We start from the raw sequence: 13,480 nt of genomic DNA, 5'->3' as shown, positions 1-13,480 counted from the left end.
TCAAGCCACTACTCACTGCTATCATTTATTAATGATACCAAACTCTGTCTGAACCCACTTGGTCTTTTCTCGCTCACTGTACCTTTGTGGTTTTATTATCATTCCCTCAGCGATTCGTTCCTTTTTCCACCTTTTCCCCCCGGTTAGATGAGCTACAACAGAAAAACTGCTTTGCAGGTTGTATTAAGTTTAACACGGAATTTTCTGTTTTGAGTTGAGATGTTTTCACACTGGGATGATCGCTTATCTTTTGCATTTTGAAGAATGCAATTGAAAAATGAAGTTTTTGTCATATTTACACCCCAGAGAAAAACACAGACAGGTTTCTATACAGCTCAAGAAAAAGTAAATATGTATTACAGAATTGCTTTCTTACTAGGGGTGGACCGATTGCCAATTACTATTCTGTAAAAAGCCTGACCTGCCCATTATAATTTTAGCCAGTGCCAATTTATTTTGTCTAACATGTTGCTAAATATAGCAAGAAAGTCGCTGAGTTGGTAACAGTGGGATGACTGTTAACTGCAAACGTGCAGACATGACCTGGTGGGCCGGTGTCTCCCGTCAGAGTCAAACCTCTCTGACTGAGAGCAGCAGAGGACAGCTCCTGATTTTTACACCTTTGCAGAGGTTGATAAGATTAGTAGATAAGATCGGCTTCACATGTAACTATCGGCCGATTCCACACCTCTCAAAGGTAAGGAATTCGACACTGATTAATTGACTAGCCATCGAATCTGAGCTCCCCTATCCCTTACATAATGCATTTTCCAGGCACATACCGCCATTTTATAGCCCAGTCAAGTTACTATGTTATGTCTCTTCAAGAAGCTTCTACTCTTAGAAATTCCTTCTCCAGTAAGTCACGACAATGCTTCTCCAGGATGCCATTTACAACCATTCTTAGGAGTGTAGCAGTTTATATAAGTTCCTCCAGGTGTTTGCGAATTGCTGCTGCCACTAGTTTAGGGGAGCTGACTTTGATTCACCTCCGAATGGAATTTTCAAATATGTATTAAAGAATCAATGTTTTTGATGAGGGAATGACAGTGTAACATGATTCAAAGTTGAAGAAAAGTTGAAGAGCCGAATGTTTTCCAGCCTCTAAAACAGTATTAAATGAACAGGATCCATCTTAAACGATCTGTCCGCTACATGCCAGGAGTTTTCACAGTCTCTGGGACATGCTAATTGTTTGAAGCGTTCACGTCTCAGAACCAAAATTGTATGCTTGCTCTTACTTGTTAGCTTTATTTTGAAACGAAAGAATGACAGTATGATGTATACTCTCTACTTTAATTGCGCCGTTTCGGAGCACAATGCAAAGCTGACATCATGATTCTAGGGAGGAACAATAAACGTGGCGTCTGCAAACCCATCCAGTTGAACCGTGCTTAAAAATATAAAGAAAAATGAACTTGTTGCCTGCTTTTGTCATCTCTTTTTTATATCAAGCTTTATACTTTTGCACACATTTTTTTTAACTTCCAGGCAATTATGAAGATTTGATTATGGTGATCTGAGTTGAATAAATAATTTGAATGTCTGTTATCTTGTCAGCACAGCTTGTCTCTTGTCAGCTGGGTTTTGTCCTCTAAAAGGTGTTTCTCTGCAGCAGTCGATCGCTGCAGTATTTTTGATTTAATAACTTTTTCTTGAGTTTTGAGTAAACTAAAGCTTTGGGAAGCTGCCTTGAACTCGGAGCTGTAGTGAGACAGAAGTGCATGTTCGTGTGTGTGCAGGCAGGTAGGGGATTGGGTGGCTGGTGTAGCGCGATTTACACACACACAGCTTCGCCCCCACACTACACACTCTTTCCACCCCCGCTGTTGTTCACCCAGCACCTTGCCGCGTCGCTCGGCTGCTGTATTGAGTCCCTGGGTGGGCCGCACTGTTCTGCTGTTCTAATGCACCTTTTGTCTTTGCTCCGTTATCCCGGGAATAAAAAGAGGGAGCCACACATGGGGGGGAAGCTGATGGATTTGAGGTAGAGAAAGCGAGAGTAATGGCAGGGAGATATAGATGCAGAAAGAAAGGTGGTAAGCCGGGGGTCTCCTTTTGTTGCGAGCGCAGTAAAAGCCCAGCAGGGGGAGCCGCCTTGATAATTTGTCAGAGGCGCCACACGTATTTTTCAAGGCTGCCTGGCTCCTCGCCGCTGTGGCAACAGCAGTCACCTTCAGGAGAGTGATTAAGCCCAGAGACAAAAGTCTCAGGCTGACGCTGATTTACCTCGACTACCTGTGGCTTCTACCACCCAGCTTTTCAACAAATCTTCTTTACCTGCTTCAGTACCTCACAGTCGCAACATATGGACTTTTCTTCTGATTTTTTGATGCTATAACCACAAATTTTATTCCCTTTACTGGGATTTTATGTCCAACACAAAGTGGTTCATAACTGTTGAGCATGAAGGAAAATATCCGTTATTTTTTACAAAATCTAACACAGATTTATCTAGATAAATTAATCAAGTGTTGTGTCTATAAAAACCGTCCGCTTTACTCTATAACCACTAAATAAAGTCAGATTTGTCCAAATGCCTTTAGAAGTTACAGGTTGTATGTAACTGCATCTCGGTTTAAATCCAGCTGTTTGCTTTGTTCTAGAACATTAGAGAACAAACAGCATCATGGAAATGAAGGAACTCAATTCAGGAGTAAAGCTGAGGAGAAGTTTAAAGTTGTGCTGCGTTATTAATTTTAAAAAAATTTTTTAAAAGGTTTTCTGGACAATATATTTTCCCAGTAAATATTGTGGTAAACAATAATTTTGCTGCCTTGAGATAATTTTCAACTGATATTGATAATGGCATAACAATGTACGATTTACACATTAAAAGACCAAAAAACCTCAATTTTGTAAAGAGCAGTTAACACTGGATATATCCAAAATAAAACACTGCTATAAACGATAAATGAAAAAACTGACGGTTCCAAAATCACATAAAATGGCTGAAAAGGTTTACCCAAATGAAATCAGCTGCTGTTCTTGAACAATTTGGAGCACATGCAAAAACTTGGTCTCTTTATGAAGATGACAAGCTAAATTTTCAATTTTTTCAGTCAAAAATACTTTAACTGCAAGTAGTTTGTAGCTATTACCTTTGTAACACAAAAGAAATTGAAAAATTTTGATTCACCCAGATTTTTCATTTTTATTTCTTGTAAATGCACATTGAGTGTTGAATGTATGGACTGGAAAATACAATAAATCTGTAGAATAAAGAACTCTGCTCTTGGATTTCAAGACTTATCAAAATAGCACAAAAAGAGATGCCGTTTTGAACATGTTTATTTTTGAGGATGTACGGGTGTTGTCCAAGTGTGCCGTTTGGAGTCTCCATTTGGAGTCTCCAAACGGCACACTTGGACAACATCTGATATACAAACTTTAATTGACTGTAACTCCTCAGAGCTTCAACATACAGTCATCAATGAGGCTCTAATGAAAGATAATGACCAGAGGAATCCTAAGATAGACACATTATTACTGATAGTGGAAATTACTTATAATTATATAAATAAAATAGCATATCTGTCAAGTTTTGCAGGGACGGACGGAGAGGTGGTTAGTGTACAGTCAGACCTCCTCCCCCCTCTTGCAATACGACGCCCTCCTCTCGCCCTTTGCCAGTTAAGGGGTTAAAATAAATTATGATGTCGATGAACAAAATTGCCCTTCAAAATATATTAGTCATCATAGCAGAAATCATAATGATTAGTTATAAAACAACATCTCAACCTTTAAGCATCTAGAACTTTGTTCAAACCCTCCAACCTTACAGTCGGTCCGGGCCACTTGTACTGAACCCGGTTTTGGTTCTGGTTCTGCTGGAGGTTTCTTCCTGTTAAAGGGGAGTTTTTCCTTTCCACTGTCCCTACATGCATGCTTAGTATGCAGGACAGACTCTGTCTGAAATATAGTATGGCAGAACTCTAAATTGACAAGCCAATGCCGACTCTGGAGGAGCTGCAGAGATGCTTTGGTGAAACAATCTACTGAGATGTAAAAGTAATTTAAAAGAAGTGTTTGACAGTTTGTCAAATGTTCAGTACAAAGACAACATGAGCAAAAACCTCCTCTAGTCAGATGATAATCCAAACAGTTAGACTGCCCCAAACTCACAATTCAAGTAAGAATCTGGCAGTACAAGACAATTTTGCAAGGAACAATGGAAAAATGTTTGCTGACAAAAGAAATATTCCAAAAATATTGGCGCTTTAATTACTGTATTTATACTTTGTGTTGGTCTATCAAACAATGCAATAAAATACATTGAAGTCTGTTGGTGTAATGTGACAGATTATGTACATGTAAATACATCTGCTGGGCATATATATCTAACTGAATATTAGATATTCAGTTATTAGATAACTGAATATCTAATATTCAGTTAAAACCTCTTTTTATGATGAACAAATTACTTCTTTAATATTTATTTTTCCAGATTGAAGCAGCTTGAGTGAGAGTGCTTCATCAAATGTAAAAAGTCAGTGTAGAACATCACTCTTTTCTTCCCCTTTCCACTTCATTTTTCAAGCTAACCTGCTTCCATTTACCAGGCAGCAACCCTGCAGGCAGCCCGACCCTCCACCTTGCTCAGAATCAGCAGATTAGCATAGAACAGCAACAAAAGTGTCTGTGAACAAAGTAGTTTGGTAACCTGTACGCCCCTAGCTGCTGACAAAGGCGGCTAAACTTCCACTTTTCCAACAATTCCCTCTTGGGGCTGCAGCCGGAGAGCGGCGGCGGTTCATCGAGCCTGCAGCAAAAAAAAAAAACAACAACAAAAAACATCCAAACTGGAAAGACATGAATCATAAAAGTGAGCCTACACACTGCGCCAGGACACAAAACAAACCTGGAGTGACTCACACCCTCACATTTCATTTGGAACAATTCAATACTGATTAGATAACACTGACGGTGAGCGCTGTGCCCTGTTCAGCGAAGCGGCCCTGGAAATGTTTTTAGCTGCAGCCGCGGCCCGGTAGTGGTGGAGGGCATGGCGACGGGCGGAGGGGGGGGAGAGCGCTGCTGTGGGCGGATTCTCTCAGCCTTTGATTGTAGCTGACTGTCGAATAATGAAAGCTGTTGCATAACATTACTGAGTGTAGACCAAAGGTTTTATTTTTTACATTTTTTTTTATTTAGTATTTTTCCAAACACGAGTGCTGGGGTGATGTAATGTCTGTCTGAGTTGAGGGGTCATATCAGAGAGCCGCCACCAGGAGGAGAGAGCGGGCCTCCACTGGATGGATGTGAAAACGATGAAGGCTGAAGAGGATGAGGCTGGTAACTACAGAATGTCTTCATCAGTCACATCGGCACCGTTTGTTTTAAATAACCATGTCTGCTCAGGCTGGGAGACAAAACCATTTCCATTCAGTTCAGGCTCACAAAAGCTTAGGAAATGGATGGATGAACAGAAGCAGTTTACTAAAATCTTAAGGTGAAACTCGTAAATTAAAAGACACTCATAAGTGATTTCAGATGAAAAATCTTTCTACGGATTTATTACATTTTTTTATTTTAAACTGTTACTTTTAACATGTTTCAACCCTATAAAGCCATTGTTATGGAAGAGGATTAGAGTCTCTGAAGAAAATATAAGAACTCAGATATTTTTCTCAGAACTTTGGCTTTTTTCCTCTCAGAATCATTTAAATTGTTTATGCACCATTTGGCAAATCTGGTCTTGAAACTTTAATGTACCAAATAAATTTGGGACATAACTCCGATGTGGATAAAGTCCAGGTTTACAAATACTATGGCAAAAAAAAAAAAAACAGTTATGTGATTTTTCTAATTGACATGCATCTAAGAAGGTTTGACCATTTGTTTGGATTTTGACATAGATTGACGTAGATTTAGAATTCGGAGGAAAAAGTCAACATTTTTCAACACTAATAAGGTCCATTTCTCACTCTTCATTTAGTTAATTACATGTGTGAAATGACATCAAGCTGAGCATAAACAGCACTGATATGGAGAGAAAGGCATCTAATGTGCAAACTGCCGCCTGGTGCATTCAACCAGCCACAAACACCAGCAGCAGGTCGTCCTTCAACATCTTGCAGTGATTTAAACAATTCTTCTATTGTCAGAGCTCGGCAAAGCCTCCAACAATTCATAAATACCAAGTGGTAGATTCCTTGTTGTGACAATGACAAGACCAAACGACTAAGGAATCCTCAACACTGTAAGAGAGGTTTTTGCTGAAAGCATTCTTATGGGCAAATATTCAGTTATTTGTTTTGTTCTTGTAAATGAAATTAGTTGAGTTGAAGTTGGTAACCTTGTAAAATAAAGGCTGAGAATTTCTGCTTTGTCCATGTGTACCTAGGAATGTGTGTGTAAAAAAGTGCCAATAAGTCAGAATATTAAGGTGTGTGCCCCTAAATAATCAAAAATTTGGATTTCTGACTCTAAATCAAGATTTAAAAAGTTGAAAAAGAAAACATCTACACTGCATTACTCTAAACTCCACACAACTTGAGAAGTCTCTGGCATTTATACTATGGCAGTTTATTTTCCATTGGCTTCATGATAATAGTTTATTGTGTTGGCAAGAGTTAAAGAAACTCTGAAGTCCCATCATAATACACTGGAACAGTTTATTTGTATTTATTTATTCATATTAATCAATATAATGCAATGTAAATGTGTCAAAGTTGTCTAAAGTAATTTTCACCAGTAGTCCCATTGCCAGTTATTAAAGCCAGTTGAGTTAAACCCGACTTTCATAGTTTTATTTAGGAATGTTGTGAATTCGTCACTTATTTCGCTGTAATATTTCTAGTTCCTTGTTTTTGTTTTACTCCCAATTAAAAATATTATGAATTTAATTAAGCAACCTTTATTTGTTCCACTGTGTTAAATCTGTTTACAGTGGGGAAAGGTTTATTTTGATCAAACAGCACTGAGACAAACAAAGATGGAGGTCATGATTTCATCCTGGTGTCAACCAATCAAAATCATAACTACTTGATTTTGTAAATAATATATATAGATATATGTAGGTTTTAAACACATCAAGATGCTAATTAGTCTCCAATAATTTGAAATAGTTCTAATCTAATTAGAACAAACTAGTGTTAAACATAGCTGTTAAAATGTTTTATATTTTACAAGCATGTGGCAGTCGTGTATTTATTCCTAAATGATAAATATGAGTGAAGAAGTGATCTTCAGTGAGATCTGTTTTCCCCGTGAGGTTATTTATAAGCTGTAGTCGATGTTGTACCTTTGTGCCGCTGCTGCCCTTGGTAGCAAGGGCCGACATATGGACATGTGATAATCTCAACGTGAGTGATTTTTTTTCTTTTCCCTCTTCATCGCACTCTGAGTCTTTGCCTGGGCTGGCTGATGAATCGCTTCATGGATGTGGCAAATAAATCAGCCTCAGAAGACGGAAAAATGGTCAAAGAAAATGAACTGTTGCGTTCCAGGAGACCGAGCGGCTGAAATCGGGCGTTCTGTCATGGTTGTTTCTTCTGCAGCAATGTTTATATGTAGAGTAATGTGTGGAAACAAACAAAACCAAGGAAAGTATAATGAGCAGCAAAAAGTGGAGTATTTTTACATTTCTTTTAGCACTTAGCCTTGTTAAGTTTCCCCTTGCGGTGCCTTAATTATATTCTGTCTAATTAGTTTACCTTAAAGATTAGAATACTATAAGATCACTGCTGCATTAAAAACAACTAATGAGTATGGCCAGGTCTTTCTTTGACATGTTGGCCTCAGGGCCAAAGAAAACAATAAAAAATACACATTAAATGAGGGCAAGGATTTAATTGTTGTCCAAACATCCCAAAGGTTTGCAAAGCAAAGACTAAAGGTTTTTGTCAACAGTTGGCTCAGAAAGTTAGAAAGAAAGAAAAAAATTAGCATTTTCTGTTCTGTTTGGCTTCTACAGTTTATGGTGGAAAAGCATACCAATCATGGGACCCATATGGGTTGGAAATGGTTCAAAACGTTCCTGTCTGTGGGCTCTAAAATGACCCAAAGTAACTTCCCTGAAGACATTTTATGTTGGACAGATTCAGGTAACACCTGCAGAGTTCTCAACTCGTTTAGCTTATATCCGTACATTGGTGTCAACAACCCAAGTTGATCCCAAACAGTAGATCCACTTTCATCAATCCTGGATCAACCACACTCTTCAACAGTTTGTCAAAAGTTAAGGATTTATTAAGGAAACACAACATTCTCCCAGAGGAATTAATCCATATCTTAATAAAAGACTATTGAAGTGAATTGTTGCTAAACTCTGAATCTAATATTGTCAGAATATGAATTATTGTCCATTTGATGCCTTTTCATTAAGAGTGCTTTTTTAAGATTAGGAAGAAGCATTAATTTATAAATTAAATAGGATTCTGAACATTTGTAAAAATATTTATATTAAAAATAGTTCTATTAATTAACTTACAGCTTTTCATGTTAGCCATTAATTTATTCAGTGCTACAAAGAATCCAGACAAACTAATGTGAAATAATCTTGGCCAAAGTCTGTTAGTTTTATTTCTTATGAATTTATCTTTGAAAACTAACAGTAACTTTTATTATAATTAACTTTTATTATTTTATTATTAAATCATTTGTCAGTCAGCCAGAATACATTAGATTGCTGAATTAAACACATTAGTTAAAAAATCCAAAACATAATCAATTGGATTAAAATGATAAACTCAAGGTAGAATAATTTCTTCCAGAAGATTCCTAATGATTTTGTGATTGGAGTACAACTATAATAATAAGTAGTATAAAGAAAAAAATACACAAAAATCTAACCTTTAAAATGACACTGAATAATTTGGTTCATTTATTGTCTTTTCTGAGTTGGTTGAAGAGATTTGACTGTTTGCTACGACATGCAACTTTATTTGGATTAAAAATAACTTGGAAAAAGAAAATCACTGCGATGGGAATGACAACCTTTCCTAATAGGTTTGGATTGTGGTGAAGAGAAAAACGAGCTTTTATTTTGTGCGTACCTCTTAATTATTTTGCTGATCCTTTTACTTTAATTGTTTGAACTGAAGAGGCCTGAAAAATGCACTCAACCCCCGCACTGAAAACGGTTCAGATCCATCAGCGGCGAAAACATTTAGAGCTTTTTCTTCTCCAGCAGCGGTAGGACGGCACCGGCTCCACAGCGATGTCGCCGTATTTTCTAACTATGTTGCTACAGTAGAAGATGCTTCCTATTGTGGTGCAGAATGCATCCTGGAGGGGAAACTCTCTAATGCTCCTTCCTGCTGAGCTTTTAATCTGAATTACAGCAGAAAAACAAAAGGTTAATCACATCGGGAGACCCCGCTTTAGCTCTGGCCACCCAGTTTCCCTCTCTGCTTCGATTCAAGGTGGATTATTGATGATAGATGCTAGAGGGAAAATGGAGGCGCAAACTTTGCTATTCCTTATCCTCTCTGATGGTTTTTGACATCAATGCATTTACATCAATCTCTATAATGCACATTTTGCTCTAAATGTTTCATAAAAGCAGCTTCCTGCGATGCGTTCCCACTGACCAAAACCTCTGCATCCTCACTCACCTTATCTATATTTTCTGGTGTTTTAAATGCTGGCAGACGCCTTGCATTGAGATTCAGGAGGTTATCTCTCGGCGGTGATGGGGATTGCAGTAGCCTAAAGGATTGCCACAGGTTAACGCTCCCCCACCCCCTTTTTTTAAAGCGCTATGTTTAGCTGAGCCTTAATGAGCACAGCTCCTTTTCACTTTGAAAAACAATACAAAGCCACAGAGGGAAATGGATTCTAAGTGTGTCTTTTGTAAAGCTTTTCAGATGTGTATTTTTGTGTCTTTCAGGGTGGTGGGACCAGCTGTGACCTTCAAAGTGAGCCGCAACTCCCAGAACGTCAGCACTGCAGATGTGGCCAACGTGGCTGGTAGGTCCTCCTCGGCTCGGCTGATGCCATCTTTATATTGACAAAGAAGAAGACGGCCCATTATCACTGGCTCGCTGCTGCACCTGGGGCCCCAGTGGGCCTTTCTCAAAACCAGTGGCTTCCCCTTCAGTGTTTGCTGGTTTTTCCTTAAGCCAGTGTCCCTTCATTTTCAGACTTTCATTTTGCAGGAAAACGGTTTATTTTAGTTTGGTGTGACTTGATATGGTAAATTATTTAGGATTTATTTCATTAGTTATCCAAACACATCCACACTGCAAAAACACAAGAACCTACCAAGTATTTTTGGACTTGTTTTTGGTGCAAATATCTTAGTTCAAAATAACTTATAATTACTGGTCAGAATTGTACCTTTAAGTTAAAATAACCCAACTAATAACAGGTTCACTGTCTTGTTCTGTGGTTTGAAACCCCAACCTCGACATCTCTTAATATACTTTGCATCACTGTGGCTATTTAGCTCAGTCTTTTTCTCAAACATTAACATTTTCATCAGAAGGAAACTGACTTTTCCATGTTGGTCGTTAGAAATTTCAATCATGCTCAAAGGTTTCCGTTATGGAACAGGAGTTTCTCTCTTGCCCAGCAGCTTAATGCCTTTCCTGAATTTGTTGGTTTCAGAGTTGTTCCTAACTTTTTTTCTTCCAAACAACACTTACAGTTTGTGTCAAAAGGTGGAAACTTGGAAATGATGGACAACTTTGACCAATTCTGCCTTGAGCGATCAGTTGGATCAAACATCCTGACAGAATTTAGCCAGAAGCTCGCTGCAAAGCTTTGGACATGTGGTTGAGGTTCAGCTTACTAAGTGACATTTACCAAATGGTAGTGAAGGTTTATGTAAAACAATGAGCTTGTTGGCATCATTCTAGAGAAAATACACTAAATTCACAAATCTTTTAAAAAGAACAACAAAAAAACTGTTATAATTGCACCCTACCAGGCAGGGTTCAAATGAAGCCTCTGTCTTACAATAAAGCAAAATAAGCATAAGTAAATTTGCAAAACTCTGTTTATTCTTGAACTTTCAGTAATTTAATTAATCACATTAAAGAGACAGAAATACTGTGGCACATTAAATAAAGTGTTTGCAATCTGCTCCATTTTCCCAGCTCAGATTCAAAGCCTGAACGTGTACATCGCCGGCTGATTGCAGTAACCTGCAGGAATAATACCTGAATCAGCTGCTCTCAACTTTCCAGCATGGTGCACTTACAATCAGGTCATGTTTGATGCTTACCTGGAGGAAAGTTTCTGAGAGTTTAGCAATCAGAATGTATTCACTTTAAACTTTTATTATACTTTTGATTCTCAAAAATCCACAAATGTGGAAAAGGAAAAAAAATATATGTTAGAGAACGTATATAAACACATATATAGTAAAATAACACAAATATTTATTTTACACTAAATATTTACACTATATTTAGTGTAAAATATACTAAAATTAAGATATTCTAATATTTCAACAGTTTCTGAAGCACTCAGTGCCACTTAAATCTTATTTCTTCCCACTTGGTTGGAACTTGAAGATGTTTTTAGCATGTCCAGATTCCCAAAAGTATTCAGCTGCCACAATGTGGTTTGTCTAAACCACACTTATTAGGTACTAGTGTACCTAATAAAATGGCCAGCGTGTGTAACTTTCATAAATCTACATGTTGCAATTTTTTTTACGACCAAACATGGAAGTTTTGCTATTCAGCTAAACCAGTACAGAACCTCCTTTATTGTTGTGAAATTAAGACTTTAAGCTTCTTCCGTTCACTGCCATTATGTTGTACACCAGCAATACATGGCTTACTGGTGTAATATAAACTAGTAATGGAAGAAAGGACTTGCATTATTCATAAACTTTACTGTCTGCTGAGAAAATTCCAGATTACAGTTTGATGTAAAAATATAAAAAATAGACTGTTATGTTGAGGTTGATTGTTGTATTTCACTATATTAACATCACAGATGGATTTCCGAAACTAGTCTCAAAGCTCAGAGAGCTAAAGACTCAATTGTGCGTGTGTGTGTGTGTGTGTGTGTGTATGAATCTTCCATTTGATTGACGCAATGTCAGCATTACAAGCCTGTCAATTTCAGCTAAAAATCTTAGAGCCCTTTCACACCTGGTAGTCTGATAGACTCGTCCCATTGGGGACTTTTGTTACATTTTCAGCTGCTGTGATTCTCTTTTGTGCTACACTGTGTCAAACTAACTGAAAACCTGTTCAGCCCCTCGCTTGTGGGGGCGCTGTACCAAGAACTATGGAAAGAAATGACAAAGAAAACGACACATTAACCTCTGAAGACACTGAGCGCAACTTTCTTCTTCACAAAATGAAAACAAAAATGGATTGTCAGATTTTAGCAGTTGTAAGATTTGTATTTTGTCTTTGGTGAAATGCAAGACATTTCTTACACTTGTGTGTTTGTTTTGGTTGTATTTACCCAGAATGCCCAGTGCTGTAGTCCACTTCCTGCTTTTGGAGCGGTCTCCAGTTCGCTTGGTGTTCACATATGGATTCGAACCGTGCCAGAGTTCACTTTAATCAAACTGAGATCAAAGTTTTTAGTCGGACCAAAGTTCACCTTTTTGGTCCACATCAGAGTTTGATCACACATTCACACCTCAACAAGTGAACCGGATTTTTTAGGCAAACGGACTGGAGTTGGATTAAAGCTGACTAAGCAGGACTGGTGTGAATGCAGCTTTAGACCTTATGAAGAAATGAAATGGAAGTTCATAATTATTCAAAGATAAAACCCAGAACAACATGCTTCCAAGCTTCCTGTTTACCACATTTTTAAAACTCCTCAGTAATCTTCTGTGAAGCCAGCATCATTCCGGCCGTTCTGCAACATGTAGAGCGACAGTAGCGATCTTCCACGCTGGAATCCAGCTGTGGAGACATTATAAAGGTGTGTGGGAGTGTGTGAGGGTACGCACAGAGCTGCTGTGTGAGTGACTGTAACGAGAGGGGGTGTTAATGAAGAGGGGAGTGCAGAAAGGAGGAACGTTTGCCATTAGCCAAGCTGTCAGTCCAGAGAGAGAGAGAGACTTTGCTGATATTCCCTCAGTGTAACACACACACAAACACACGCCGTCATTTCACCTGAACAAGGAAAATTGGGTCAGTCAAAGTAACGACATCAGTAGCTCACTGTCTGTTTTTCTTGTTCTTTTTATCCCTGCTTGATAATTGCAGTCCCACCTCTTCACAGGCACTAAATTCCTCTTTCAGCCCCCCTCCATCCTCCTCCATCCTCCTCAAATTATTTTTTATTTTAGGTGGAGATTATGCAACGGCTGCAACTGCTTCGCTCCGCTTTTAAGTGCCATTGTTGGCGTTCTCGTTTGGCGCTGCAGGGTCACGGATGAGCCTCGATTGCCTTTAATGCAAACATTTGACAGAACGTGCTCCAGATGAAATACAGCATCCTCTCGGCTAAAGTGCAATGGTGTGGGTGGTTCCGTCTTTAAAATGTCGTTTGTCATATTCAACCAGAATATCAATCCATTCCAATGGCTACATTACCCCTCCATCCCCCCCAT

General features: G+C 38.4%; 1 protein-coding gene across 1 annotated transcript in view; it reads left to right on the top strand.

The window, feature by feature from the left end:
- LOC102226630 (receptor-type tyrosine-protein phosphatase N2-like) overlaps positions 1-13,480 on the top strand; it is a 185,846-nt gene that overhangs the window by 51,942 nt on the left and 120,424 nt on the right. Inside the window, exon 11 of the mRNA XM_023335461.1 lies at positions 9,836-9,915. Coding sequence (XP_023191229.1) covers positions 9,836-9,915 — 80 coding nt within the window. The remainder of the gene's footprint in view (positions 1-9,835; positions 9,916-13,480) is intronic.

The sequence above is a fragment of the Xiphophorus maculatus genome, chromosome 6 (assembly GCF_002775205.1).
Source record: "Xiphophorus maculatus strain JP 163 A chromosome 6, X_maculatus-5.0-male, whole genome shotgun sequence".
NCBI classification, from domain to species: domain Eukaryota; kingdom Metazoa; phylum Chordata; class Actinopteri; order Cyprinodontiformes; family Poeciliidae; genus Xiphophorus; species Xiphophorus maculatus.
This window is presented reverse-complemented; position numbering and strand designations above follow the sequence as displayed.